The 25,466-nt window shown below is 45.0% G+C and overlaps 1 protein-coding gene across 1 annotated transcript in view; it reads right to left on the bottom strand.

Moving 5' to 3' along the window:
• Positions 1 to 25,466, bottom strand: part of ANO2 (anoctamin 2) — a 376,891-nt gene that overhangs the window by 156,062 nt on the left and 195,363 nt on the right. The window contains exons 12-14 of the mRNA XM_030804747.1: positions 25,047 to 25,207; positions 20,156 to 20,238; positions 13,332 to 13,442 (exon numbers count right to left, since the gene is read on the bottom strand). Coding sequence (XP_030660607.1) covers positions 13,332 to 13,442; positions 20,156 to 20,238; positions 25,047 to 25,207 — 355 coding nt within the window. The remainder of the gene's footprint in view (positions 1 to 13,331; positions 13,443 to 20,155; positions 20,239 to 25,046; positions 25,208 to 25,466) is intronic.

Below are 25,466 nucleotides of genomic sequence, written 5' to 3'. Positions count from 1 at the left end.
TCATTTTCCTGTTTACCCCCACATCTGCCATTTCCTGGTCTAATACATAATGTAAGGAGAGCAGATCTCCAAAGGGACGCTTCTCAGAATCCCTTGCCAACTGGCTTCTGGCTAGATTCAGTCAATGGAAGGTACTGGTGCCAGTTTGGCAGGTAGATAGATGGAATGGGAACCCAGAGCCTCCCTCTCCTCTCTCTATCTGCTTCATGCAGTGGCTGCAACTCTTCATACTTCCATTACTTGCTGGACTGCCCTTCCCTTGGCGGCCCCAATTCCCACCACGCAGTTTCCTGCATGGTTCCAGTTCCCACTAGAGGACCTGGCCCTGGGCCACCTCCTACTGATGGGAGGTACCCCAGCTTCCTGCTGATGCTGTCTCTGGGTTGTTTGCCCATCCTTATTTAGCTTGTCAGCCCTTCTGACACCTTCCTAGCTAGCTCCATATATTAAATTCCCTCTACTGAACTCCAGGATTTCTGATTGTCTGACTAGATCTTAACTCATGCACTTTAGGACTTAGGAGACCCTGATACCGTTAGTGTCTGCTCCAGATTTCCTCAAGGCTTGCCAGGATAATTTTGAGTCCAACTTCCAACTGCCAGCGCCTTCACTTCTTTGCCTAAAGGTTTCTTTTTGGTGGCCTGAGCCTTCTCTTCCCATGTGCATGTTCAAGGCAGACTAGAAGTGCAGGAGAATTAAGATACACACACTCACACACTCACACTTAGAGCTGCCCATAACAGTGACTGACAGGACCTCACATAAACTCAGCTCTCTCACTGCTCTGGTTTGAATAGATGAGTCCCTGAAGAATTCATATGTTGGAACTGAAACCCCAAGGTGATGGTGTTAAGAGACAGGGTCTTTGAGAAGTGCTTAAGTCCTGAGGAGCTCTGCCCTCATGAATGGATTCATGATCTGAAAAAAGAAGGAAGCACTCTACTGTCCTTTTGCTGTTCGGTCTTCTGCCATGTGAGAACGCAGCAACAAGGCATCATCTTGGAAGCAGACAGCAGCCCTTATCAGATATTGAATCTGCCAGTGTCTTGATCTTAGCCTTCCCAGCCTCCAGAACTGTGAGAAATAAGTTTCTGTTGTCTAGAAATTACCCAGTCTAAGGTATTTCACTGTAGCAGCAGAAACCAACTAAGACACTCGCCCCTCATGCAATACCACTCTAAAGTGTACGTTCTAAATCAGCTCCCAGAATTCCCAGGAGAACTAAGCTCCAGTTGTCCACAGTGGTGACCTGATTGACCAGGCACCCCTTCTGGGCTGCCTTCCCTTGTCTCTCTCACTTGCTCACTCCACTACTGGAGAGTCTACCTCCCCCACAATTTTGCACTTGAATCACTGGCTCAGGGTCTGCATCTGGGGGAATATAAAGTAAGGACACTTTTTTTTTTTCATGCTAGTTCTTTATTCTTTATGAAAGTTAAAGTAATGCTTGGAAATGATGTGGGGTCCATTCAGTGACAGGACTGCAATGATTTGGACGGTAAGCCCCTTCTCACCAGCTACAGCATGGCTGAGCAGGCTGTGGCGGTGGGTGGAGAAGGAGGTTTTTACAACCTCTAGCTGGGCAATGATTGTCAGAAGCACATAGTCTCAAAGCCTCTGTTTCTCCATCCACAAAAGGGCAATCCCGTCAGTTTTCTTTGAAAGCTCCTTTTGACCACCATATCAAAAGAATTGCAGGGAGCCAGAACACATTTTGACCCTGGAGGAATTTTTTAAACCAGCACTTTTGAGTTTCTGGCACATTAAGGGAGAAAGAGCAAGGGAACCTGAAGGGCATGTGTGTGTTTCCAGTGAATTCGAAGGAAGTGAAATAACGACCTTGGCCCAGACAGCAAAAGACAAATTTAATTTACGTGCTTCTGGCCATATATGGAAAAATCATTTAAACCAAAAAAAAGAAAAGTCCAAACTGCAAGTCAATTGTGCCTAACATCACACATCCCAATGGTATGTGCTGGCCTCTCCTAGCAACTACGCTATTCCAACATTCCCAATCATTGCACATATTTGGGTCTCGTGTTTTCCCAGAAGCCATGAGGGTCTGGTCTGAAATACCATCCTGAATCTGCCCAGCCTTAGCTCCGAGGCTGGATCCACAGCTTCTCCTCCCCCACTGCACTCTCATTTCACAGGCTGCCCTGTCTCTTTCTAGCTTTGCTTCCATAACCCAGGCCTCAGGGCTCTCCTTATTTGTAACTTCTTAATTTAGACCCTGGCCAGCAGAAATGTATACAGTGCGCAGAGGAGAAGGTCTTATTTTAGCCAGAACTCCTGATGCTAAGAATCGACTTTCAGTTGAAGCGGGCCAGAGCCACCCATCTGATGGCCTGGGCCGCCCAAGGAGTCTACTTGGGATGCATAATTCACAGGCTCCGTGCAGGGAGATGTTTATGGACGCATTCTACACATCTCTGGCATCCTTCTCCATGAAGCCCGAACCACGCTGGAGATTGTTAAGTAAAGCAACGTCCCCTGGATTAGAAGTTGTCGGGTTTATTTTAAATACCAAGGATTTACAAGGGTGCCCATGATGAGAAACCCTCAGTGCCCTCCTACCATGCACACTCACATACACACGTGTGCACAAACATGCAGAGAGACGGCAATAAAAGAGAGGGAATATACACACTGGGGCAGATGCACTGTGAGGCCCAAGAGAGAAGTCCGTGGGAGGCCCAAAGAGCAAGAGTGGAGGAAGCCAGCACACCTGGCACTTTCCCAACCCACTGTTTCCACAGGCTGTTGCCATCCCCAAATAAATTCCTGCAACTTTAAAACTCACTTTTTAAGTGTTCTGCTCTTGGCTGTCTGCTTTACTTTTAAATCTCTATTGAACATAAAAGTTTTTTTGGTTTTTGGTTTTGGATTTTTTTTTTGTTTTTTTTGTGTTGTTCTGTTTTGTTTTGTTTAAGAGGCAGAGACTCGCTTTGTCACCCAGGTTTCAGTGCAGTGGCACAATCACAGCTTACTGCAGCCTCCAACTCCTGGGCTCAAGCCATCCTCCTGCCTCAGGCTCCCGAGTAGCTGGAACTACAGGCCCATGCCACCATGCATAGCTAATTTTTTAAATTATTTGTAGAGATAGGGTCTTACTATGTTGCCCAGGCTGGTCTCAAACTCCTGAGCTCAAGCAGTCCGCCCACCCTGGCCTCCCAAAGTGCTGGGATTACATGCGTGAGCCACTGCGCCCAACTTAGGAAATTCGTTATGCAGCTGTTTCCAAACTTTCTCGGTTCATAGTGCCTTTAAGGTCCCAGCAACTTTTATGTAATGCTCTTAGGCTAAAAGAAATACTTAACAGTTCCATGTGTTAAGTAGCTAAGTCCAAATAACTTAATAAATATTTATGTCCTAACAAATTAATAGCCATTGGGGAAAATATGCATAAATTGAAATAAATAATAATAATTTATTTCATTCTTAAACCTGATTACTAGCTAACAGAATGTGTGCACCTGTTAGACAACTTCCAACTTTTCTAATCTTGGTATCAGATTGAACAGCAACACTCATGCTTCCTGTTCCACAATGATTTTGTGCAGTTCTCACTGGCTGCAACCACAGAAAAGTCAGCTTCACTAAAACATGATGACATTAAAAAACATCATACTATAGAACATTGACACTGCTGAGGTAACATTGTGTGGTGGTGTACAGATGTCAATCATTGCTGGGCTTCCCTAAGAAATGTTTAGTAATTCCATGTCACTTCTGTGAGTTTCCTATGGCACCCTGGGGTGTCTCAGGTTATTGGGAACCATGATCTGATGAAATCATTTGTTCATGACTTCTGTATGTGTGTGTGTGTGCACGCGTAAATAAACCCACAACCAGAGCCCAGAACAAATATGAATTTATACATGAATAAAAATGCATGAGAAAAGACCTGGAAGGGTACAAACCAAACTGCTAGCTCTGGCTACTTCTAAGGAGACAACATTGGGAGGAAAAGAGGTAGGTCCAGGGAGACGTCAGAATTTTTCTGAAGATGCTTTCATGTATAACTTGTGTAATTACGAACAACAACAACAAAAAAAAACCTTGCCATGTAAGAGAGTGCTAAATTCTGTTTAGAAAGGGTCAGTCCCACACTCCAGCACACTGTGCGTACACTGTGGATGAGCGCTTCTGGCTCACTCACTGAAATTCCTTACGGCATTTTTTTCAAGAGCCCTTCTTCCTTTCTCATTTCCCACGGCAGCAATTCTCCGGAGGTGGTAGTCAATCAGAATCACCAGTAGCTGTTCCCTAACTACCTCGGCTACCACCTCCCCAGAGTCCAGCTGCCCACAGTCCACTCACATCGCGGTGTGATGTGGTGGCTGTGAAGACTGGCTCTCCCTTTGGTGGTTTGGAGCTGCTGCTTGGAGGCTGCTAGGCAAGGACTGTATTTCCCTGCCTTCTGCTCATTTAGGTGGAGCCTTGTGGCTGGTTTCCGCCAATGAGGGGAAGGGAGGCAGGATCCAGCTCTAAATTTAAGTCCTAAAGTACCCTAAGGAGATCCACATCCTAGACTGCCCACATCTCTACCCATAAATTTCCTTGCTACCTCCATTTCTCTTCTCCTATGCTCACCCATTTCTCTTGGCTGGGGTGCCCCGGGGCATGACTGGGGATGTGACTGGGACCAGAGGTGAAAAAGGAGGCCACTCCCTGAGAAATTACAGAGAAGGGGCGGGGTGAGGGGGCGGGTAGAGAAAGAAAGAGAGAGAGAGGAGCCACAGCTAGAAACCATGCACTGTCAAAAATAAAAAATTAAAGCAAAAGTTTAAAAAATAGTACATAAAATTGTCAGGGGGCAGCCTTCAGCAACAATTCCACTTTTGTGACACAGGTTCCAGGGAGCTACATGTCCCCTGAAATGAAGTGACCTGTTTCATTGTCCTTATTACCAAATATCAGAAGGCCAAGGGCAGTGTGCACAGATCCTCTGAAGCACAGGACCGCAGAGCTGAACCAATCTGCAGCCTCTCAGCTCTTATCAGACCAGCTCAGGGACTGGTCTGAGAGCACAGGGGCTTGACTCCCCGACTGCCCTTCAGCTTGGGACAGAACCCAGGCCATTTTCTGCCAATTCTTCCTCAGCTCATACAGGCGTACGGGAGAGAACAAAGGTCCCAGGTGTCCTAATTCAGCCCTTAATAACCAGAGTCCATGAAATGCCCATATAATAAGGATGCTTAGAGCCCTTAAGCACCAGGCCATAAACAGATTTCAGAAATAGAACCAAGCTCACATCTCATCTCAGCTTCTCTTTTACTACAAGAATCTCTGGCAAAATTTAGTCCCTTTCTGTGCCTCAGCGTTTCCCTTTGCCAACGAGAAACCCTAAGAAGAGGCTGCGATAATTATTTTGATTCTTTATGTTTTTGACCCTCAAGTGGTTATTTGGTCATTTAGTGCCTCAAAAGAGGGCACGAGGGAACTTCATCTGCTCAAAGAACTGATAAACCACCCGAGGCCTGCGTGGAAAGCCTGGACCATGTCTCCCTTGGCCCAGATTAAGAGGCGAGAGGGACCCTCATCCCCTGCTCGCTGGGCCTCCCTTCTCCACCCATGCGCATGCTCCAACAATGTCCCAGCTTCCCGTTGCTGTTGTCCCAGCCTCTGCAAAGGCCCTACAATTATGCATAATTTATTCCACGTGTTTGTTTATTGCGCCTGCCAGAGGCGTCTGTCGTAGATGTTTCAGTGCTTTAACTTTAGATGAGTTTTCTTTTGAAATAATTGTCCCCAGGGTGATGAACTGAGCAGTAAATTAACACCCCTCTATCCACAGCCTCCTCTAGGCTCCTGTTGCCTTCTAGCTGCAGTGCTCAACAGAAAACATTCATTAAATGAGCACCGCGGGTGGCTCAGGCAGGGATGGGGGCACCGGGGCCTGCGCACTGGCTAAATCAATATGTGGGTGACAAGCTCCATGAAGAAACTCCCAGGACTAGTTAAATAGGATTTTGTTTTAAAGTCCTTTCAGTGATATGTTTCATAGAAGTATGAAACCCACATTTGCCATTAGCGCCCCCCCCAACTCTACTTGTTCATGTTCTTTGCATCTTGACACAAAAATATATTTTTGCTCCTTTTTGAAGCCTTCTGTTATCTGAGCCCATTTGTGTCACTCCAATGACACCATCACTCAGGCATGCTCCCTCTCCTTGTCTCCCTCTCTCACACACACATACACACTAACACAATCTCACACCACTGGCACACTGACACACCCACCCACACACACACACTAACACAATCTCACACATGCTCATGCCACTGACTCACTCTCACACACCCGCTCACTCACACAAACACTCTCAACAGTTCAGGGATGGTCTGAAAAACTGACCATTGGTGTATTTATTCATTATGTCAGTGGTGAGCATTCCTGTGCTTCTTGTCAAATTTTTATTTCTCTTTCCCAACAGCCTCTCCAACCTCCAACCAAGGACCCCACTTGTAAATGATTTGTGGCTAGTGGGTTCTAAAGTTACATCGACTTATTGCCTGGACTTTCGCTCCAGCGCTTTCCTGGTTGCTTTCAGATAAGATTCTGCTGTTCCTTTGCTCTGTGCTGACCCCAAAAACTCTATTTCCTTGAATAACTCATCGACTGACTTTTGGTTAGGTCTGGCCAATGGGAGGTAATGATGGGAGGCTGGGGGGCAGAAAAGGGAAATCCAGGGTATTTCTCCTTTACTTTTTCTATCTGCTTCAGATGGCATCTCTTCTGGGATTCCAGCTCCCACTGGGTGGTCCTGGCTCCTGGGCTCTAGTAAGGCCAGCTCTGCTCCTGTCCTTGCAGCCCTAAGGTGGTGCCCACTTCCTGCCATGCTAATCTCTCCATTGCCTCCCTGTCCTGCTTGCCTCCACATCTCTTCTTCAAACACCTTTAGATTAGCTCTTCGTATTGTCTCTGCTGACCCTCGTAGAATGAGTTTTGTCTTCTTACTGTACTCTAATAGAAAGTTTATTGGAAGCAAAGGAGGCACGGGCTGAGAAAGCACTGAGTGAAAGGTTACAGAGATAAGAGGCAAAGACCAGCACTGCTCCTCAACCTGCCAGCTCCAGCACCTTGCCATCTGCACTCAACTTAGAGCTTTACCATCTTGTAGGAACAGAGAGAATTGGTGACCTGCAGGGAAACTTAAGAAAACCTCCAAATGCGTCCGGGATACAGCAGTCTAGAAAAGATTCAAACTGATTTAGGAAAAAAAAAATCCACGCTATTCTTTTATTAAAAATTCCGGACTCAGTATTCTTTCTTGAAAACACAATCTGTATCTATATTTATATTCCTGAATTTTCCCTACTGTCTGTTGAACCTCTAGCAGTAAACTGAGCTAATTCTCCCCACTGTTGTCCTCAGTGGAAACAGAGCATCACCCCACTAAAATTTACACAAAACCACTAATGTAGGGTAGCGAGTTTGTCTCTCACCCATCTTTCCAGTGAATACCACAGTCTTTTCTGCCTTTAGTTTAGGAAAGAAGAACCAAACACGACTTTTTAGGAGTGTTTGAGGATCTGTTGAAGGAAAACTTTCAGCAGACACAGGAGCAAGAGGTTAAAAGCATTGCTTTTGAGTCAGACTGCCTGGCTTGGACTCTGGCTCTGCCATGTATTATCATTGATCAACTTATGTTCCCCTATAGACCTCAGTCTTCTCATCTGTGAGTTGGGGATCATAAAGGAAATAATAAAGCAAATAATACTTGTAAAGCTTTGCAGATTACATACAATAAGCACTCCATAAATGTTACTTATAATTTTATCATTGTTAACATCCTCCTATGCCCACATCCTTGAAAATCAATAAGAGAAAGTGTAAGAGCCAAGTTACTACCATATAAAGAAATAAGGGACAGTCCAATCCCCCAGACCAATGGGTTGATGACCAACATCATCTCTGCACATCAGCAAAGAAAACTGCTGACTCTCAGAACTGGAGAGGCTGTGTAATCTAATCTCCCTGCATGACAGCTGAGGTGGAAGAGACCCAGAAGGCTCAGCTGCCTGGTAATGGTACCATAACTCCTACCCCAGGGTCCTAACATATGGTTATCACCTCATTACAGTAAAGAATATTTCATTTCAGATCAGCGTCATGTACATGTGATGTGAATTGTTCTCAGGGAAGCTGATACAGTTTGGATACTTGTTCCCACACAAATCTGATGTTGAATTGTAATCCTCGGTGCTGGAGGTAGAGACTGGCAGGAGGTGTTTGGATCATGGGGGTGGATCCCTCATGGCTTGGTACTGTCTTTGCAAAGGTGAGTGAGTTCCTGTGAGATCTGGTCATTTAAAAGTGTGTGGCACCACCTCCCCTATAACTCACTCCTCTTTCTCACTCCTGCTTTCAGTATGTGATGTGCCTGCTCCCCCTTCACCTTCCACAATGATTATAAACTTCCTGAGGCCTCCTTAGAAGCCAAGAAGATACCAGCACCATGCCTTTTCTAAACCCTACAGAACCATGATCCAATTAAACCTCTCTTTTTAATAAATTACTCAGCCTTGGGTATTTATAGCAATGCAAGAAGGGCCTTAGAGGGAAACCTTATAGAGAGAGCTTAAAACAAACCAAAAAAAAAAAAAAAAAAGGGTGAAAAAAAAAAGCTATGGCCTGACTTAATGGTTAAAGACTAATATTTTTTTTCCTCCTATGATCAAAAACAAAGCAAGGAAGTCCATTCTCACCACATTTTTTTTTTTTTTTTTTTTTTTGAGACGGAGTCTTGCTCTGTCACCCAGGCTGGAGTGCAGTGGCGCAGTCTTGGTTCACTGCCAGCTCCGCCTCCCAGGTTCACACCATTCTCCTGCCTCAGCCTCCCAAGCAGCTGGGACTACAGGTGCCCACCACCATGCCCGGCTAATTTTTTTGTATTTTTAGTAGAGACGGGGTTTCACTTTTCACCATGTTAGCCAGGATGGTCTCGATCTCTTGACCTCATGATCCGCCCACCTCAGCCTCCCAAAGTGCTGGGATTACAGGCGTGAGCCACAGCGCCTGGCCTCACCACGTCTATTCAGCATTGTATAGGAGATTCCAATCAGGGGAATTAGGAAATGGGTGGAGGGAGCAGGGATAAAATATATCCAGATTGAAAAAAAGAAGTAAAACTATCTCTATTCACAGATAACATGATCTCACAAATAGAAAATCCTAAGGAATCCATTAAAAATTATTAGAACTAAAAAATGAGTTCAGAAAAGTTACGGGATACAAGATCAATATAGAAAAATCAATTATATTTCTATATACTGGCAATAAACAATCCAAAAATAAAATCAAGAAAACTATATTTTCAATAGCATCAAAAAAAATTATCAATAAATTTAACAAAATATGTACAAGACTTGCACACTGAAAACTATAAAACATTGTTGGAAAAACAAAAGGTCTACATAAACAGAAAGATATACCACATTCGTAGAAGACTTACTATTGCTAAGATGGCAATTCTTCCAAAATTAGTCTACAGATTCAATTCAATCCCTAGCAAAATCCCAGCTTGCTTTCTTATAGACACTGACAAGCTAGTCATGAAGTTCACATGGAAATGCAAAGCACCCAGAATTGTCAAAACAAATTTGAAAAAAAAGTACAAAGTCAGAGGACTCATACCCCCAATTTCAAAACTTACTATACAGGCACAGCAATCAAGATAGGGTGGTACTACATAAGAACAGACATATAGATTAATGGAATCTAATTGATGTCCAGAAATAAACTCTTACATTTATGGTCAATTGACTTTTGATAAGGGTGTCAAGATAATTCAGTGAGGAAACAGTCTGTTCAACAAATGGTGCTGGGACAACTGAATATCTACATGCAGCAAAATACATTTGAATCCCCTCCTTATATCACACAGAAAAATTAACTTAAAATGGATCATAAGCCTAACTGCAAGTGTTAAAACTATAAAATTCTTAGAAGAAAAATTAGAAATATCTTAATGACATTGGATTAGGCAATGGTTTCTGAGATATAACACAAAAGCATAAGTAACAAAATTAGATAAGTTGAACTATCTCAAAATTCAAAATTTCAATAAAGTGAAAAGAATCTACAGAATTAAAGAAACTATTTCTACATCATATTATTTGATAAGACTGGTATTCCAAATATATAAACAATTTCTTATATCCCAAATATATAAAGAACTTCATATATTCCAAATATATAAATAACTCTTACAACCTGATAATCAAAAGCCAATTAACCCAATATTTTTAAGAGGCAAAGGATTTGAATAGATATTTTTCCAAAGAAGACATGCAAATGACCACTAATGATGTTCATATCATTAGTCATTAGGGAAATGCAAGTTAGAACTACAATGAAATATCACTTCACACCACTGGGATGGATCAAATTTAAAAAACAGATAATAAGTGTTGGTGAGGATGTGGAGATGCTAGAAACCTCATAAATAGCTGGTTGGAATGTGAAATAACATAACCACTTTGGAAAAAGAGCATGGCAGTTCTTTAAAATGTTAAACATAGAGTTACCATATGACCCAGCAATTCTACTCCTAGGTATATACCCAAGAAAAATGAAAGCATATGGCCAAAAAAAAAACTTGTACACAAATGTCCATTGCAGCATTATTCATAATAGCCCAAAAGTGGAGACCACCCAAGTGTCCATCAACTGCATCAATAAATAAAATGAAGCAAATCCAAAATACAGAATATTATTTGGCAATATAAAAGAATGAAGTACTGATATATGCTACAACGTGAATGAATCCTAAAAAAATGTTGCTAAGTGAAAGAAGCTAAGGACCGCATATTCTATAATACCATTTACATGAAAGTCCAGAATAGGCAAATCTATAGAGACAGAAAGTAGACTAGTTGTTACCCACAGCTTGGCAACTATTGGGTACAGGGTTTCTTTTTGGGATGATAAAAATGTTTTCAAATAAATTGTGTAGATAATTGCACGAATCTGTGAATATGCTAAAAACCATTGAATTGTACACTTTAAATGGGTGAATTTTAGCGTATAAAATTAAATCTCAATAAACATGTTTAAAAAGTAAATGGACTTGGTATCTTTAAAATTAAAAAGAAAAAAGAAAAGCAAATAGGCCTTGGGGATCAGGCAGAGCTGGGTTTGATTACCAGCTTCCACACAACTAGCTATGTGGTCTTAAGCAAATTTGTGCACCACTCTGGGCCTCAGTAAATGGTAGCTTTTTACCATTCAACAGGAAGGAAAGTAAGGAGAGGTGGGGATATGCAGCATCAGGATTACAGTGAAGGCAGAACCAAGGTGATCTTCTGGGGTGAAACAAGCACATCCAAGACCACCAGCTAGAATTTGATTCTTTAGTCCCTGTCTATTCCTCAGAAGCAGGTGCCTTTCCTAAACATTCCACGTGCAATGGTGCCCCTGCAGCAATGCAATGCGGTGGATATTGACTACAACTCTGCCTGCAGACAAGAGCAGCATCCATCTTTATCTCCCACCTATGGCTGGATTTGGCAAGAACAGAAGCATTAACAATGTTAAAGAAACTGAGGAAACACAAGAAGAATCCTGACAATCAAATTCTAGGCCATTTTTATCTTACACTGCTCATTTGAGAAGGTCATTTCCCCCCAGTGCCCATAAGGCATTAGATACTTTGAGCTTTGCATTCTCAACAGTGTAATGAAAATAGATGTTGAATGCTAAAACATAAACATATGTATCATTCATAATGCATTCAGATGTTTTTTAATTATTCATGGTTCCTGAAAGTTATTTGACCAATCATGCATATATACCCAAGCAATGTTTATATTAGAACCACAGCCTCAGTGTACGCAATTCCAGCTCCTTGGCATTCCCGTCTATGGAATTAAAATTAAATGAGTCAGTGGTCAATAAAAGTTACATGTGATTTCCATAAAATTATCCATTGTATATTGCTATGGGGTGGAGAAAGAAGTTTGCATGGCGTTGCCGAAGCTGACAGAACACAGAATGCTTGCTTTCTGATGAGGGTGGCGGTGATGATTAGTCTTTCCTAAGAATGAATTCATTATTTCCCTGAATAATTGGTGGTCTTGGACTTGGTCTTCATCTAGGAAAAAAAATAACTCAGAGGGCCACCCTCTCTGTTCTGTTTAAGTTCTGTTTTCTTAAAAAAAAAAAAAAAATGCCAGTATTTTGGGCTCGAAAACACCACATTCTTCTGTTTTGATGCTTGCATAAATTTGCATGTTAACATGAATGGTTCCAACTTAAAGAATGCGAAATGAAATGAAATTTGAATTCAAATCCAAGACGGAGAAAAGACACATCTAAAAGCAACAGATTTTCAATCTAGTAGATTTTTTTTTCAAGAACCAGATTAAGAAAGACATAAACTCCTCCCTCTCTCTCTCTCTCCCCCCAACCCCCCAACCCCCCCTTGCTTTCAAAGATGGGTGGCACACAGAGACAGGTATCCCAAAGAGCATCCCCATGCCCCCCAACATATATACTTTGAGTATTTTTACGAACCACAGCACAAATTCTGAAGCTCTGTTTTAATGACTGCATGCCACCATGAAACTCAGAGACATGACTCAGAGGACATGGTCACCATCATGTTTCCACGTTTGGAGGCCCACCGAGATAAAATGAAATGTAAGGAACATTGCACGAGTAGCTGGAGCAAATACAGGCATGAATTTGCCACTGCAGGCCCTAAGAGCCATTTCTTGCTCTATCCTTTGATTTTTCCCATTGCAGTTGAAGGCTGTATGGCATAGTGGTTAGGTGCACAGACTAATAGACCTGCAGTGGAATCCCAGATCCACCTACCATTTACTGGCTGTGTGACCTCTGGCAAATGACTTAATCTGTCGACATAACTTTTTTCATGAGCCTTCATTTACATAGCAATAGTACCAGCCTCACAGACTTATTGTGAGATAATGTAATACACTTAGAACAGTGTCTAACATAGAGCAAGCACTCGATAAGGATTAGCCGTGGTGGTGGTTGGTCTGGTGGGGTATTGAATGTTATTATTATTCAATATTTAGATGATAGTAGGAATCAGGCCTGAAACTGTTTCTCCTCCAACTTGCCCTCCCATTTTGACCAGATAGCACCGCTATCTGGAAAGAGAGGTCAAGTCATAGCGAAAGCCCATTCATTGCCCATGATCTCTGGCTGCAGGACAATGCGAGATGTCATGCTCTCATCTCAACCCGCCCCACATCAACCCCTTCTCAAGCCCAGTCTCCCTTCACTAAGGTGTGCGAAACAAAATGACAACAGGATCTCAACAAGAGGACCGTAAGCAACAAGCGCAGCTTCATACCTCATCGCCACACTCCGTCGTGTTTGTTTCCAATTTCTGGACAGCCGACTTGTTGCTCTCCTTTAGCATTTTCTCTCGAACTTTGGTTTCATACTCAGGCCTGGAATGTTCCTAAACCAAAGAGCAGTGAGTGGTTAGTAAACAAAAGGAAGAATGACCTTGGCCTGAGGGTTATAAGCAGACACATGTACATTAACATCAGCATTTAGGATTGAATGCTATTGGATATGAACTGCCCCACCACACACAATCACAAGGCGTCTAGACATCACATCCTAACATAAGAACACAACGTGAGGAAGAGACAAGGGACACACAACACTCGTTATCACACTGAAAACCAAACCTGGGCACGTTCCTGGGGATAGCGCCAGTGTTGAGAAAAGAGAGAGGAAATGTTAACTGGGTGATACGAAGAGGGGCCCAGTGCTTTGCAGAGCAGTTTCACCAGAGGCAGAGGGATATCCCTGGTCATCCCACCAACCATTGTCACACCTCAAACTTTAACTTTCAACAAGCTAACTCCCAGCTGGAGAAACAGGTGTGCCCCACAGCTGGGAGTGAGGGCAACAACAAAACTCCTTCCCTGCTCCATTATTCTCTGAATTAAAATGGTGACCAATAAACATCAAAGTCAAGGGTGGCCATAGGGAATCTTAAAACTCACTTGCCTGGACCTGTTTCCTGTACAGCCTTGGTGAGTAACTCATTGGCAAGTACAGCAATGCTCAAGAGACCTCACTGGGCCATTCAGCAACACAAACCTGAGTTGTGAGTCACCAGGCATGGGAAAGAGCACCTAACTAATCCAGAGAACCATGGTCAAATCAGTGCAGATGCCGGGGTAGGAAAATGCATGACTCACTTCAAAGAAAATTTAACTGTGTACACCTGGCCTCATTGGCGGGCCTTCCTTACGGTTTCCAGCTCAAGAACAAACATCTACAGGTGTGAGGACTTCATGTTCCTGCATCGTTTATCGATAACTCCTGGGCAGGGATTCAGGTACTGGCTCACAATGGGCTCTGCCATTCAGGGAACACACATGTCCTTATCTCTGTCCATATGTCAGAGATTCCAAAGGTCAACAGGCCAGGCTCTTGACCTGTCTCTGGCTTTCCCAAGACATGCCATGATGCAGGAGAGGACAGACCATGTACGTGACTAACAAGCATAACTAAAACAACAGCAGGCGGTGCCATTCCATCCTCACCCATTCTCCGAGGGGACGTCAGTCCCACCCCTTCCAGGAGGCCTTCTCCAACTGTTGCAACATACCTACCAGGTGGGGTCTCCTCCCTCTCTGAATTCCTAGATTTTTATAGCTTATACCACACACCGTAGATCTTCATTACGTATTTTTCTTTTATTTTTTCCTAGCTGTTTTGCATGTGAGAGTCTTCTTATCCTAACATAAAGATCAGCTACCTGCTCTGTATTATTCTGTTTTGCACAGTACTTGGCACCGTGCAGAACACACAGAAATCTCTAACTGCTTGTAAAGTGCACTTGATTTGGTCTCTCACCTTCATCCGTTCTCCAACACAGCATTTCCTAATGTGTGTGCCAAGAGAATTTCAGCTAAAAAAGATTCCAAGGTCTAAAAGACTGGAAAACACTAGAACGTATCGACTTTCTGAGAGTCACAATGAGCATATTAAAAACTCTGAAAAGTACTACTGTCAAGACGCTTGCTTAATTTTCCTAAGCACATCATTTCCCGCAGAGCAACTTTTGCCTGTAACAATAAATAACCTGCAGGAATACTTGGAGAAGTATGGTTTGAGGTTCTCCCCCATGGCCTCTGAAATTTGGTTGCTTTTCTTCTACATTATTCCAATGGGAGAGTTTAATTAAAAACTAGCAATATCTTTCAGTGAGTTCCAGAACATGGGTTCTAAATCTCTTCAAGACAGAGGAGCCTCTCTCCCCTTCCATACCCTGCACAGGGGCTAAGGGAGGCCCCCCCAGCTGACCGGCAGGATGTTTCTGATTATCTCTGGCTTTCCAGGACATGATGTGGCAGCACACAGAGGAGTTTGCTTGAATCCCTCTAGGTATGGCTGTGGCTCACCTCCCCCCACGCTGGGCCCCAGTTCAGAGCTCCCTCATCTTTTTTTTTTTTTTTTTTTTTGAGACAGAGTCTCAACTCTGTCGCCCAGGCTGGAGTGCTGTGGCATGATCTCGGCTCACTGCAACCTCTGCCTTCCAGGCTCAAGCAATTCTCCTGCCTCAGCCTCCAGAGTAGCTGGGATTACACGCACATGCCATCAGGCCCAGCTGATTTTTTTTGTATTTTTAGTAGAGATGGGGTTTCATCATGTTGACCAAGCTGATCTTGAATTCCTAACCTCAGGTGATCCGCCCACCTCTGCCTCTCAAAGTGCTGGGATTACAGGCATGAGCCACTGCACCCGGCCATAACCCTTACCTTTTTAAAGCAAGCCTAGCTTCCTAAGCACTCGGACAGGAATCCAAAACTCAAAAAAGAGACAGGCTGCGCTGCACTCAGCTGAAGCAGGCCTGACAAGGACCTCCCTGTTTGCAGCCAAGCAAGTGGGGTGAGGTTATGGAATCCCTCAAATTGGACAACTGAGCTCCTGGCCAGAGCAGAATCCAGCCCCTGGAAGGGCTGCTTTGACACACCCAGCCATGGGCAGATCAGCCTGATACTCCTGATGTTCCCCAAACACAACAGCACTGGATGGGTAATCTGATGCCAAGTCATCACAGATCATCACCCCTCCCATCGAGACTCTGGGAACCGTTTCCACGTGGTCAGTCTCCCCAGGAGCCAGCTGCGAGGAAGAACCCAAGCCTGCTCAGGACCACGCCTGTCTGATGTAAAGAGGTAAGTCCAGAGATACATCCAACAAATGTCTTCAACCAAGAGTCATCAAGCACCTGCTATACTCTGAGCTCTTTCCAGGCACTGAGGCTATACTGCGAGTCCTAGACACAAGATACCTCCTTCCCCGGAACTTATCTCCAAGTAGAGAAAAGTTACAGTGAGTAAACCAGCACACAAATGAGAAACTAGCAGATGAGGATAAGAACACTCAGAAGAAATAAAGCAGGATGGCTGCTTCAGATTAGGGAGTTGGCGGAGGCCAATCTGAAGATGGCAATGTTTTCACTGAGACACAAAAGCCGAGAAAAGACAGGCCTTGCAGAGTCTGGGAGAAAAGCAGTCTGTGCAACAGGAATAGCCAGGGCAAAGGCTGGAATGAGCTCGAGACAGAATGAAGGCCTGGGTAGCTGGAAGGTCTAAGCAAGGAGGAGAATGACACAAGCTGAGGTTAGAAAGGTAGGCAGAGGATTTGGTTTCCTATGAAACCAGAAAGAAGTCACTGAGGATATCTAAGCTTTGATGTGATACATGATGGGTGGGAGAGAGATGGGTGGGAGAGAGATGGGTGGGCAGGATATCTGTGTTCAGATAAGGCCACACTCTCTAAGAGGTCCAGGGTATTCCTGATGTGACAGAAGGTAATGGGCAAGAGTGGCCCACTGAGCTGAAGATTATCCCATTTTGGAGTATAAAACTCTGGAGGTCTGGCAGATCTCCCTGCAAAAAGGACAGACAGGATCAGAGGAGTCCTTCAATAAGTCCCGTGCTGATGTCCACAGGAACACCCATAGGCAGACCTGCACTGGCCCAGGGGGGTGGGCCGTTGGGCATGGTTGCTTCCTTCCTTCCCCACCCTCATAAGAAAGCAGTCTCCAGTCTTCTTCTGGCTTCTCTCTGGTTTCCAAGCTGGACTTAAGCCCTACTGCTTGTTCTACCCCTCCTGGGGTGACCCACCTGCTGGAGGCACCCAGGTGGGAGGACTAGAGGGTGCACAAGCTTTGGTGTATGTCAGTTGGCACCCTCCTTTCCCCTGGGAAGCAAGTGTTTCCTAGTAGATACCGTGGGGAAGAAAGAAGTCTTAAGGTTATAGAAAGCTAGACTCGCAAGCATTCCTGATACTGGGAGGTGTCTCGTTAAAACAGAAAAAACTTCTAATCACGGCTTTCAAGGACCCCTGCTGCCTCCCTCCCTCCAATGCCCAAGTAACATCTGCCTTCCACTCACTCCTCATTTTGAATGTGGGTTAAATGCTTCATATAAGTCCTAGGACCCTTGTTCAAGTCATTCGTACCTTGCTATCCTGACCTTCATGCCTTCCCATGGCCTGGGAGATACAGATTAGCAATCAGGACCCTCCCTGACCCAGTCACCAGACTATACTTTTTCCTTGTCACCACTGCATACTGAGCCCTGTCCCCTGAAGCCAACTTGCCTTTCAAGATATCTTGTTGTTGCCTCACTTTCCCAGGTCAAGGCTTCTGCTGCTGTTTCTTTCTTGTGGGCGCCCCTTCTTCCCTTTGCTGCCCATTAAAAGCCAACCAGTCTTCAAAACCCTGATTTTTAAAGAATTTCCTCTCTACATTAGCCAGAGCAATTTCTCTCTCACACTCTCCATTCTATTCTAAATATTTATAGACCAAAGAGCACCCTGCTGAATGCAGCCCTTTGGAGATCAGACACTATGCCTGAGATAATTCCATATTCCATATAAAAACCTAGTATGTAATAGATGCTTAATGGCCATGTTCAGAATTGAACTGAAATTGATGTGTGCTAATCCAAACTAGAAATGCATTAAAGGAAAAGTTGAGGCTGGCCTGTGCACATGTGGGGCACGCCAGTCACGCTACAGAACCAACCAGCCTTGCAGCAACCTCACACGGAGATCTCATCCGGAATGTCTCCTTAGGCCCTGGGTAAACCCAGCCTTGGCCAGGCCCCTCTCAGCCAGCACATGAGCTCCTCAAATCATGTACCTCCCAGGAAGTTACCATGGCTCATTGGGTTAAACAGATAAACAGGAAACCTGGCTACAGAAAGAAAAATGGATTATAATCTCACTCCTGCCAGGGACTTGTTACAGAGATTTCAAGGGTACTGAGTTATAACTGAGGCTTTTCTGATGGAGAGACTATGTTTACACTTGCTCTCTAACAGCAAGACGTGAGGGCTTACTCAACTCTACTTAGCAGACACACTTAACTTGTCTCTGGCCCCGCACAGGCTTGGATGCCAAAATGCATCTTCTTCTCTTTTTGGAAACATTCTATGGCATTAGGGGAGTAGGCACTGTACCCTATCCACCTCCCCCAGCCTCCCTCTCTCTCTGTCTCTCTCATGTATATGAGACATATTTCAGCTAAATCAGATGGGACCAATAATACAAAGATTTCCCCACTAGATCACCCATATTCAAACTTCTAGAGTTCTTTCTATTGGAAGGACCAGTTTGGGAATTTTCCTACAAGAAATGCAACTGTCTTTATTATTCTCTGTTGCTTATCTTCCTAAATAATTTGAATCCTCTCTGAAGGCAGAATGCATATGTATATTCTCTCTTTCACCACAGAGTTCATGATAGTATTACCTCAGGGTATATGCACAATACCTAGGACTGGAGTAGAGTGGGTACGCAATATATGGTAATGCAATGGGGTGGAGTGGGATGGGAATGCAATTAAGTGAGAACCCACGGGAGGTGGAGAAAGGCTATATCATTACATCTCTCCTTCCAGCAGTTTCAGGCAGCACACCCTGCACTGGTAGATTCCATTTCATGCAGCTGCCCTGAGGGTCCTGCCATTCTTCAGCCTACCTGCTCAAAGGCAAGTAGACTACTTAGAGCATTAAGAAGAAATGGTGACATGCCACAGATGTGGGGACATACAGGCTTGGGAAGAGACTAAATTAAGGATTCCACTTCTTTCTCATAAAGTGTCAGGGCCAGAAGGCCCCAGGTCCCTAGTCCAAGGCAATCACTGTAGGAGAGTAATGAGCAGGCTTGTGTTGCCTGCAGCCACCTTACTGCTGTGGCCTTACTGCTGTGGCCAGCCCTTGCAAGTGGGTACTCAGGCAACTGAAAGTGCCTCCTGGCCCTTCTAGACACAGCCCTCAGCCCCTCACCCACAATATCCACACTGTTGAGAGTCCCTGCTTGATATCCCATCCATGGTGGCACCTGGTATCAGGAGGCCTTGAAGGTTTTAATGGTCAGAACAGAGGGGCTTGCTGAGCTTGGAAGTGAAAGAAGAGGGGAGGAGGGCCGAGTGGCAGTGGGGTTGCTTTTGGAGGAGCAGGAATTATGGTGGGAATAGATCACGGGAGCAAGCACGACACACTGCCCGTCATCGGCTTACCAGCATCGAGAATGGGGGGCTAGTCCTCAGAAGAGCTATGAGGGAAGGCTGATTTATTTGCATTATTTAAAGATCATCTGTCCAGAACACTGCTCTAGAAGAACCTACCCTTTCCCTTAGCTCACGCCTCCCCCACTCCCCAGTTTCACACACAGTGCACGGGCTTATACCACAGAGGTTCAGTGTTTCTTTCTTCATTCACAGACATCAAAGACAACCAGCACCTGACATCCTGCCTCTCCTTTGGCCCTCAGGAGGCTCCTAGGGCATTCTGACATATCCCTGATTCTCTGGCTTTATGATCTCAAGATTACCTCTTGCCTCTTGTTCTTGCATCTTCTGCCACCTCTTTCCCCAGAGGAGGGCACTGGGACATCTGCCCAAACATCAGGCTCAATGCCCTCCAGCTCAAGGGAAGAGGGGTTATTTGAACTCTTGGCCTCAGAGTAGGTCAACCATGGCCCAGTCCATGGAGCCAAGCTACACAGGCAGCCACTGTGAGACCCAGCCAGTGACAGCAAACATACATGGTTATCTCACTCAAGAGAGTCCATTTCCAGGATCAAAACAAAGCAAAAGCCCACAGAAGTATGTGAGAAATACATGAAAGAACTCACTTCTTCCTCTTCTATGCCAGTCAGGTCCCAAAAGTAGCCCAGTCGCATCTGTAGCCTCTTCCAGTTTTCCAGGAACATGGTAGCTGAAAAAGAACAACAACAACAAAAACCTCGATTATTTTTGAAGAGTGGATTCTGTACCCTTTGGGCTCCCAGTGGAGGTGGCGAATAAGCTAACAGATTTTAAATTTAGGAGCTCTCTAATGCATTTAGCTTTTTTTTCCCACTTCTAAGTGAAACTGATAGAAATACTCCACATCCTTGAGAACCAATAGATATGTTACACACACACACACGCACACAAACACACACGCACACAAACACACATGCACACAAACACACACACGCACACACACAAACACACACACACACACACGCGCTCCTTTCTCCACTTCTAAGTTATGAGAAGAGGGTAAACAATGATCCAGAGAAGTAAGGATGGCAGGATGAAGAAAATAAAAAGGGAGGGGTCTGTAGGATTTTTAGACAAGCCTCATCTTGCCTACGCATACATTCTTTCCTCTTTCACCTTCGTCAGCACTGTCACTTTTTCCCTACGTTTCTTTCTTTCTATCCCTCATTTGGGCCCTAATCATCTCATTCTGAGGTTACATCACAGTCTCCTGACAGTTCTACCTGACTCCAGACTTTCCGCCTTCCAACCCATCCTGCATGTAGCTGATAGAATAATCTCTGTAAAGTAGTGTGCTTTCATTCTTCCATTGGCTTAGCAAATAGTTGTAGAATGCCTGCCACACCTACACATCCATCAGTTTGCCTGCCCCACCCATGGCCCTCTGAAGGACTAGCATGCCTTTCTCAGCATGCTCTAGGAAGAAACTGATACCCCCACCAGCACAACCCTACAGCCACGGTTTGTTATACCAGGGCTGGACATCTGATCCAGGGCCTGCTGACAGAGCAGTCAGATTTCCGCCTTTGAAAACTGAAACTGAAAGACACACAGAGGAGCAGGCATGGGAAAGACCACGCAGCACCTGAAAGGAGGGAAGGCCTTCGCTTCCCACAGCATCTCTAGCTCCAGTTCCCAAGAGGCCTGGTTATATTTCATTTCCTACACCCAGGAGCTTGTCTCTTGCTTTCTGAAAATAAATCTCTTGTTATTTGCGTAAGTTTGTGTGAATTTCTAATCCTGCAAAAGCACCAGTCCCAACTAAGGTATCTGCAATGTACAAAACACCATTCTAGGCATTGTCGGGGAGATTAGGTTAACTTCGTGTGGATTTTGCTTCTCAAGTTGTTTACAATCTGTGAGAAGAGACTGTAAACAACTACAATACAAGACATAAAGTGATCAGGGCCTTAAGAATGACACAGATGAAAAAGCTGTGGGCCTATGAAGAGAAGTGCTACCTGCCAGAGGAGGCATCCGAGCTGATTTTTGAAGGACAATGGCATTCGGGCACTGAAGGAGTGGGCAAAGGAAGGGTGCCAACACTACCTGCCTACAGTTCAATGACTCCTTATAGTCTAAGTTCCTCTCTCTGGATTCCAGGACTAGGCGAGCCTGAACTATCTATCTCAATCTCTCATCCTGCCATTTGACAACATACATCTCATGCCTGCATTACAGCTGGGTCATCCCCTTACCGTCATCTCCATACTCGACTTGTGCACATTGTCCCGCTCTCCTGTGCTATCCCCCAGCTTCTACCCTCATTCTATCCTGACCCAGCTCAAGTCCCCCTCTTCCATAAGATCAGTCACCATGGCGCCCTGTCCTCCTCACTCCTACTGCCCTATGTTCATGGCACCCTGGAAAGGGAGGGACATGACATTCCCTGAGGCCATCCCTACAGGTCCACCCCACCCCTAGCAGGAACCTGAGCACACTTCACTGCATGCCATGCCTGACTCTTGGCTGGCACTTCATGTCTGTGACGTAATAACAGGACTGTGAAGTTTTCCTGGCTCTTAGCTGCCTATGTCTACCTCGGTCACAGCACAGAACTGAGAATATCGAACACCTGTGCACTGGTTGAATACACAGTTACTTAAAGCTGCATTTGTTTTACTTGCAGCTACATTATGGCGCACTGATTTGCATGTTTTCATCTGACATAACATTTTGCATGCACTGATTTGCATGTTTTTCTCCCTTGGATTTGAGGCCTTTCTCGAGTGTGTGTATTCTGACCTCCCAACACTGGCTTTGGCCTGGGGATACTAAGAATGGTAGTAAGTCCCTCCTCTTCCTACTGCTCCTTCCTTGGTTCCCGAGGAGGGCTGTGCACACAGCAGTGCCCAGAGTGCTGACCAACTGGTGTCTCCATGAAGGGAGAAGTCAGACTGCAGGAATGATGAGAGGGGCGAAAGAGTCATGGATAGATGAGTCGTGAGGGCAAGGGAGGACCACCATACTGATGGAGAGCAGCTCCCAGTTCTGGGTGCACATCTATGCCAGGCACTATACTACATGCTCTGCGTGCATACCTCACCCACCTGTCACAAGAACACTGTGGGGTAGGTATTATTTCACTCAATTTACAGATGAGGACAACGATGCCCAAAGATTAATCTGCCCAAGGGAACAGGGCACCTTGATCAAGAGTATTGACTTTAGTGACACAGAGCTAGGTTCACACTTACCTGCTATAGGATCCCTAGCTGGTAAAGAGCAGAACTGAGACACACATTAGGTCTGCCTAGGTCAGTGTCCTTAACCTCTATTCAGAAAAGAGTTCTGAAACCCTGTCTCTTTCCTTCCCTTTCAGTAGGACTTCACTCTCTTTCCCAACGTTCCCTGGAGTTTGAAGTCAGAGCCACAGGGGAGCCAACAGACTTGGGTCCTGCTGACTGGTATCCCCCAAGACCTCCTGACTCCACACCGCCCCTTCCACTGCCACCAGCAGCCCAAGTCTCTCTCTGTGTACAGCCATTTCTTCCCAGCCTTATTCCCGGCAGGCCTGGGCCCTGACCCAGGCCCACCCAGCACAGCACCACTAATCATAATAATCAAGGTAATGAGAGGCATTACTATTATTTTTAATTGTAATTTGTAGACAATCTCGCCTAAAGGCTCTTGGCTGCTGTAACTGAACAATCACATAAAGCACAGCAAGGCTGTCAAAAAACAAAACCAAATCCTACCCTATGCCAGCAAGCTCTGGCGCAATCCCACCCCTGGGTACTTTCCCTGCACTGTGATGTGAGAGGAAGACAGTGGGTCCAGGGGTGGGGTAGGAAATGACTGAGGATCTCGGAAGGGGTGGGAGGTAGCTGTTCATTACAGCTATCGAGGGAAGAGAAGAGGCAGTTGTTGAAACCTGAAACTAGGAAGTACAATTGAAAACCAAGTTTCTCTACAACAGGGGATTATGTGTCCCAAGAAAGTTCTTGAAGGATTATAGACCTGCAGTTATTAGGCTTCAGCAACTCAATGGTGGTAATATCTGCAAGACAAATTATGGGCATTAGAGTTGTAATATAGCAAAAAATGAATACGTTTTCTGGGTTCCAAATCAGTTCAGGTGGATCTTGGGGTAATTCCACGACGCTCCTGTTTGATAAGGAGACACAGAGCTGCCAGTGACTTCCCAGGCAACAAGCCCCAACTTCAGTGTGTTCTACCGACCCTGCCTGTGAACAGTCAGTCCCAGGACTCTATGATCACAATTCCATCTCCTCCTGCTCCCTGCTCCAACTCTCGATGGGCTGAACACTGCCCGTGTGCTCCGGAACGCAGCTGCCTTCCCTGATAATAGAGAATAGAATGTGCCCTGGAAATTTTTCTCGGTGGCCTAGGAATACGGGCATCTTTCCAGTCAAGTTCTGTCTCCACCCAAGTGAAGGTCCCCACGGGGAATGGAGGAAGGTTGTGTTCTAGTTCTCCTAAGAACCACTGAGAACAGGCCTCTCCCTCTCCTCCTTCTCCTCATACTCTCAGGGACGTGTGACTCAGGGCCCATCCTGGCATATCCTCCGGGCCCCATGGAGTCAGTGATAAATCAAGCAGCCTCTGCAGCAGGACTGTGGTCCTGCCGGTCTGTGATCCAATGTGCAAACCAAGGGCCTGCACATTCGGTGATGAGTAAAGGAGCAGGTGGCTACTCAGATGGGCTGACACATGTTGACTTGGTCCCTTTTCTAATACTCATGGGTGTGTCTTCTTAGAAATGCTCAGTTACCATGGGGTGGTTATCCCACGTTATTCCAGTTTGTGAGAATAGGAGTGTGTGTGTGTGTGTGTGTGTGTGTGTGTGTGTGTGTATCTGTGTGTGTTTACAGTCAGATACCTATGGCTCAGAACAAGTTTATTACCCCATACTCTGGGAGGAAGGGAGGAGGAGAAAAATGAAGGAATTATTTTTTCCTCCACAAATCCCTTTGGTGGGAATACTGAAAGCATTACTCCGGCATTAAATATTAAATTAAACAGTGCAGGGACAGTACGGTCTACACTCATGATGTCCTAACAATCGCACTGAACAGGAGTCAGGAGACCAAACCTCAGCCCACCTTTACCATGAGCTAACTCTGTGACCACGGCAGTCACTCCACCATTCTAAGTATTGTGCTGCATGATATCTATAATCTCACCTAAGTCAGTGTACCTGGAGGAGTCTTACGGGTGTGCTAGAGGTTTTCAAAACAGGCACTGGTTCAAATTCTGAATAAATCACACATGGGGCTAGTACATGGTTAGCATGACTACATCTGAGAGAAAACAGATAAAGACATGAAGGATATTCCTATTTCTATTCACACATATGAGTAAAGAAGAGAAAGGTGTTATCCTTAAAATACTTCTTGGGATGGGAAGAAAAAAATGCAAAAGTAAGTAACCTGAAGGGGATGAGCTTTAGAGTTTGGTCACTGTGCCCATGTAAAGGAACCACCCATATAAACAAGCCTGGTGATGGCCACATACCCCACAGAGCCATGAAGATGGAGAAGAAGACGGTGGCAGGGTTGTCAAACAGGTGGCTGGCCCGTGCGGTCCCACAGGCTGAGCTGAGGTTCCAGTAATCACAGGACTTGTCGCACAGGGGACACATGGTGAAGGCATTCTGCTGGTCACACATCTCTCTGCTGCAATAGATGGAGGTTGTTGGGTCAGATGGAGCTCAAGCATGGTCCACTCCAAGAAAAAAAATCCCCCAGATAGCTCCCATTTCCAAATCTATGGCTGAGTTTTTCAACTCCATAAGTAAGGAATGTTAAAGAAGTTAGCATTGAATTCTTCACCTGGAGAGTGTTACTCATATTTTGTTCAAAAACAACAACAAAAAGACGGAGTATGGAGCTCCCTGTTACTACAAGTGTCCTGGAAAGTTAGTGAGATCTGTCA

This window comes from Nomascus leucogenys, chromosome 23 (assembly GCF_006542625.1).
Source record: "Nomascus leucogenys isolate Asia chromosome 23, Asia_NLE_v1, whole genome shotgun sequence".
Lineage (NCBI taxonomy): Eukaryota > Metazoa > Chordata > Mammalia > Primates > Hylobatidae > Nomascus > Nomascus leucogenys.
This window is presented reverse-complemented; position numbering and strand designations above follow the sequence as displayed.